The sequence below is a fragment of the Camellia sinensis genome, chromosome 4, assembly GCF_055761805.1.
Source record: "Camellia sinensis isolate YWXY chromosome 4, ASM5576180v1, whole genome shotgun sequence".
NCBI lineage: Eukaryota > Viridiplantae > Streptophyta > Magnoliopsida > Ericales > Theaceae > Camellia > Camellia sinensis.
The window spans coordinates 66444361-66450360 of record NC_138964.1 but is presented as its reverse complement, the minus strand read 5'-3'; the positions used below and the strand labels follow the sequence as shown (position 1 = coordinate 66450360).

General features: G+C 31.9%; 1 protein-coding gene across 5 annotated transcripts in view; it reads left to right on the top strand.

Moving 5' to 3' along the window:
- The first annotated feature begins 3077 nt into the window (after window positions 1-3077).
- Window positions 3078-6000, top strand: part of LOC114279999 (protein ENHANCED DISEASE RESISTANCE 2) — a 110763-nt gene continuing 107840 nt past the window's right edge. For 3 of the 5 annotated variants that reach the window (XM_082925114.1, XM_028222315.2, XM_028222316.2), the window contains exon 1: window positions 3086-3673. In XM_082925114.1, coding sequence (XP_082781240.1) covers window positions 3452-3673 — 222 coding nt within the window. In that variant the 5' untranslated portion in view covers window positions 3086-3451. Of the gene's footprint in view, window positions 3674-6000 lie in introns of all 5 variants that reach the window. The other 2 variants (XM_028222314.2, XM_028222317.2) reach the window with 2 other exon arrangements.

Genomic DNA, 6000 nt, shown 5'->3' with positions numbered 1-6000 from the left:
GTTTTTGGCCCAAAAAGATTAGAAGCCCAACCCAGCCCGCCCGACCGGACGGACGGACGGCGGCGCGCGTGTGGTGATTTTTGGGTCCAATGGGTCTAGCCCATTTTGCCCATAACCTCTCCCTCTAAAACACATGGGTACCCCTTGGGGCACACCCCAAGTATCTCACCCTAAGCCTTATAAACCCTTTCAAAACTTCCCACCAAATCAATGTGGGACAAGCCAATTTACAACCTTAAGGAATTTCCACCAAAACTCCATTTCCATGGAGCACACTTTGGCTTCAATTTCTAATTCACTCGGTAATGGTTTTGAGCAACCAAATATACCACGTGAATCACAACGCGGCATAGAACGCGTTACCACTTTGACCCGAGTAAATCGACACTCGGGGCCCACCTAAAAAATAGACCAAACTTGAGGAAAAATTAACCATTTCCAACATATTTTGTTTTAAAGTGAAAAGTATACATTAGGTGATATCATTATGTATAAAAATTTGGAATAAATTTTTCTAATTTGTATATCATTACTTAAAAATATATTACGGGACTCAACCAATAGTCTAATTTTGAAACTTTTGGGACAATAGTTTTAAGCTCTATTCTTTTATCTTTTAAAATTAGAAAGAAAAAATAATTTGAAAGATCATATTACCTTTATTTATTTATTTGTCTATTTGTTTACCGTTCACCTATCTATTCACATCACTTATTTATCTACTGTTATTCTTTATTTATCTTTGTTGCACTTATATATTCACATAATTTATTTATATGTCCATATCACCGTTATTACTACTAGTGCCACCAACCAACTTTGACAAATTTTCCAATAATTTTTTTGGTGACCAATCAGGGGCAACTTGCCAACTATGAGATAAAAATAAAAATTAATAATTTATCTTTATTACCAAACAATTTCATTAGTAATGTTTTTATCAAAAAAATCTTCATTTTAAATCAATAAAAAAATCTTTATTACCACTGATTTGAATTATTTTTTTCAAATTCACAATTTTTATTTTTCTTTTTGAAAAAAAACATATTTTGTTAGCATCCAAACTCCACAACAAAACAAAAGGATTTGGCAAAGTGAGGCATAGAAAACTTGGGTTTACGGATTGGATTGGACACCTTTTTGCTTGGCTGGGCTTGTCTCCAGTCTACCATCTAGATTGGCCCCGTTTGGTAGAGCTGTAATAAAGTGATTATAGATTATAACTTAAAAGATTATAACTTACAGCATAAGCTGGTAACCTGTTTGGTGTAACTGTGAGATTATAAATTTAAGTAACAGAATAGTGTTTGGTAAATAAGCTGTAAAATAACTTTTTCTGTATAATTGACTTTTTTGCCTTTATATGATATAAAAATCATAATTTTGTCATTTTTTTTTCAATTTTAATTTAAAAAAATTATTTCATTAATAAAAGTTAATATAATTAGTATCAATTAGTATCAACTAATATAAAAATTGATACACTTGATAAAATGTAATTAATATAAAAAAATATTAATATTATTTGATACTAATTATTATTATTTTTTAATATAATTCTTTTTAATACTAATTACAATTAAATTGTTATAATGTCTATATAATTCTTTTAATATTAATATAATTATTATAATTTTAATATAATTATTTTTTAATTTATTATTCTTTTTCATTACAATTAAATTAATATTAATATAATTTTTTTAATATTAATATAATTATTATAATGTTAATATAATTCTTTTTTAATTTATTATTCTTTTTCATTACAATTAAATTGTGTAATTTATTTAATGGATATGAATTGCACAATTTATTTCAATATTAATAAATTATTTTTATTATTATTTTGTTTAATTTATTTTTTTATTTTTATTTCAATTTATTTTGTTCAATATTATTTTTATTATTTTGTTTTTAATTATTATTTTTGTTTAATTTATTTAATTTTTTTTCCCTTCACTTCCTTCCTAAGCCACTCGTACGCCGCAACCCTAGCCGAGATCGACCCGTCGTTGGTGGTCTGCAACCCTAGCCGAGATCGACCCTAGCCGATGGACTACAACCCTAGCGAGTGGTCTGCAACCCTAGCCGGTGGTCTGCAACAGAGAGAGAGAGACGAGATCGAGTGAGAAAGATGAGATCCAGTGAGAGTGAAAGTGAGAGTGAGATTGCAGATCGAGTGCCAACCCAGATCTTCATCAGATCGAGTGAGATGACAGATCAAGCAACCCAGATCTTCATCTTCATTGAGAGATAGAGAGAGAGAGAGAGAGAGGGACACGTCGCCGGAAATCGCCAGAGCTTCATCAAAGAGACAAAAATGAGAGTTTTTTTGATTTATATACATGGTACATTTGTAATTATTTGAAATTATGAGGGGCATTTAAGTCATTTTGCCCCTCTCCAAACCAGCTGCGCGCATAAGTTGTAATCTTAAGCACCCCAAGAGCAACTTCCCATTTAAGCAGAAATTTGGCTTAAATTAAGCCATAATCTACCCTCATAAGTTGTACCAAACACACAAATATAACTGCTTTAAGTTGAAAATAAGTTTTACCAAACGCCATCATTATAGGGTTCAATCCAGCTTATTAGGCTTATTTTTGAGTTTATTTTTGGTAATTCGAATCGTTCATATTTTAAGGCTTGTTGAATACATTATCTCTGTAAAAAATCACGTCGATCAGATAAACGGATATTATGTATTCAGATCACTTTTTTACGAATCGTTAATTTTTTGACCGTTTATTTTTTTCAGAAAAAAGTGATTGAAAATTTTTTTCAGAAAAAAGTGATTGAATACATAGTATCTGTTATCCGATCGACATAATTTTTTATAGAAATAATATACTAAACAAATTCTTAAATATTAATAGTTCAAATTATAAAAAAAAAGCACAAAAGTAGATTTAATGAGCCAAATTGGATCAAATTGTTTCAAATCTTATCCGGAGACGATCCGGATCCTTTTCTGATTTTTTTTTTTTTTTTGTCTTTTATTTGATGATTTGATTTTGACCTTCAATCTACAACGTCTACATCATCGCCCTCTCCATTTATTTCCTCCGACTACCACTCCTTCGCTGGCCAAACAAAACCAAAACGCCAACCAGTGAGAAAATTGCCATAAATTTTAAATAGATTATTAATTTTTTTTTATGAAATCTCTCGTATAAATATAAAATTTATACAAATTATCATATAAAAAAATTAATAAAAAGTTTAATAATTTATTCAGCTCCCCTAAGGCGACTCACCAAGTAAACACCATGTCAATCTCTATCTCTCTCTACTTCCAAGTACTTTTCTTCTTTCTATTCTCGCCTTCAAAAACACTTCAAATTTTGGGGAAAATCACTCAACGCCACCAAAATCAATAAATACCAGAATTGTCTCCATTTTTCTAGAGAGAGAGAGAGAGTATTTTTTTAGAGAGAGAGAGAGGGAGATGGCGTCGTCGGCGTTGACATTGAAGAAGACTGGGAGCGAAGGAGGGTCATCGGAGAGCGGAGCTGGGACGGAAGAGAGAGGGAGGTTCGAGTTCTTCGGCTGGGTCTACCATTTTCGCGTCAATTCCATCGGCCACGAGTACTATCATCTCCGCTTTCTCTTCATTCGCGGCAAGTATGTCGAGATGTACAAGCGCGACCCTCGCGAATACCCCGGCATTGTAACGCATCTCTCTCTCTCTCTCTCACACACACACACACACACACACACACGCACGCACGCACTCTATAAATATAAATAGGGACTGGATTGTCTCCAGTTGGGCAGAACAACTGGACCGTCCAGTCCGGCACATTTAGGACCTATTTTGGATGTGTCTCGATAATCTGAATCGTTAAAGTAGTAAATCCTTGTAAAAAAAATTACTTTCATTGGATATCACTAACAATTTGATTAGATCACATTTTTGTCAATAATTTTATTAACAGAAATGCAAACCGATAGCTATTCATCAATGTGATTTTTGTAAGTATCAAGGACTTGATGAGTTCTACCCATTGAGGTTTGAATCATTGATTTGGACTCAGCTGTGGGCTGGTCCGATTAGGACTGGAGAAAACCTAGGCCATATGAATATAGAAAAATGCTTGGCTGCCCAAATTTGTATGACTTGAATGGCTCAAATGTATCAAAACGACATGGTTTTATCGTTTTGAGTGTTTTGAGTCATGAATTTTTGGGCCACCTAGCATTGTTGATAAATATATTCTAGGGTGCAGTTTTACATTTAAGTTTTTTTTATTTTTTTTTATTTTGATGATGATTTGATGAATGGAGAAAATAGGTTGAATTTGATAATTGTTATCTGTTATTTTCTGACATAACAATATGGGTAATTTTGGGAAAATAAAAAAACATTATGAACATTGGAAATGATTTTGTGTGGTTTATATAGTAGTATAGAAAATAGTAGATGTGGTGTGATGTGATCGGTTTTGGTTGCCAATATATGCATGTATGTAAATTTGGGTTGGGTTGTTTGTCTATGTATATAATTTGGTGTATTGGCGAGGAAGTTTGTGAAACAGAGGAACGGATCAAAGTTCTTGAATGTAAGTTTGTTTAATTTATACTTAAATGTAAGCTAATAAAAGACTGCATTAAATTTGAATCATAAAGTTCAAAATCTCTCCCTCCCTCTCAACCTATTTGGTTTTTGAGAAAAGGCTCCAATTGAGACTAATCTTGCTATGACCAGTGCAGTTCATCTCATATTTGTCTGAGTTTTCTTGGCAACCAAACAGAGGGATTTTTTTTGTTTCACTTTATATTTTCCGTTTTTTTTGGGGAATTATTTTTATTATAATGTATTGGTAGCTCAAAGAGTTGTGAATATAGAATAAATGCAGTGCTAAAAGATCATTTCTGAATTTTCCATATATATGATTTCAAAGCTAATACTTTGAATTAAGTTGAAGAATCACTTCTCTGAATGACTATCTTAATGTTTTATGGTTTGCTAGCTGAAAGTGGTAATGTAATAGAAGCATGTCGGTCCATCTTTTGAAGAGCAAGTGATGGGAATCACATGAGGCCCACCATTGATCCCATTAAGAATTGAAACTGATTAAATTAAGCTTGGTTTTAGGCCATTTTAACTTAAGGAACTATTATGTAATTTTGGGATTTATTATTTCTTTCCTTATTTATTATTTTCTTAGTTGGTCTATAAATATTGGGTTTATTGTTATTAGACATTTTGAGATATTTATTATTGAGTGCAATTTATTTGAGAATATTGGTTTTTATTTTTTTATTTTTTTCTCCTTATTATTATTTCGTTGTTATCTTTTTTTCTGCCATCAGTCCGGCATCAGTATGTTTGTAGCATGTTGTATAATTATGGGAATGATTAATCCTTCTCAGTGAAGTTTTTGGGAAACAGTGAACATGGAACTCTACCCAATAGTACTACTACCTGAAAGATGAAGCGTAAAAGTTGACATCAGGAGTGGAAAATTTGTGGAATTTAGTCATGTAGGATTTAATTATGGCTAGAGATGCATGGGAAATTAATTACTGATACATTGATATTTTGTACTATTACTTCCAATTAACTAGATGGGACATAAGGCTTGGTTTGGTTTGGTACTTCCAATTAACTAAGATGAAATTCAAATAAGATCGAAACCTGAAAAAGTAAGCTAAATAATGCAATTGCTGTAGCAGCTATAAACAATGATACTTCATAGTCATTAGTCAAGCTTGAAAAATTTGAAGTTCCTGGATACCATTCACCTTTGTTGCATCATCTTATATGACTTCATAGAATGTGTAGTCAATTAATAAATTCCCAACTCTCTTTTGGAAGATCAATCATAGGCAGTTGCATTGAATTATCAAATCTGTCAGTTGTCAAGCTATGAGCTTCTTTGATACTATGATAATCTTTTTTTGAATCAATCAGAGCTTCAGGCATGATCTTGTTCCACACATATTATGTTAAGAAAATCTTTACATCGCTTTAATTGTTAGGAACTTGTCTGG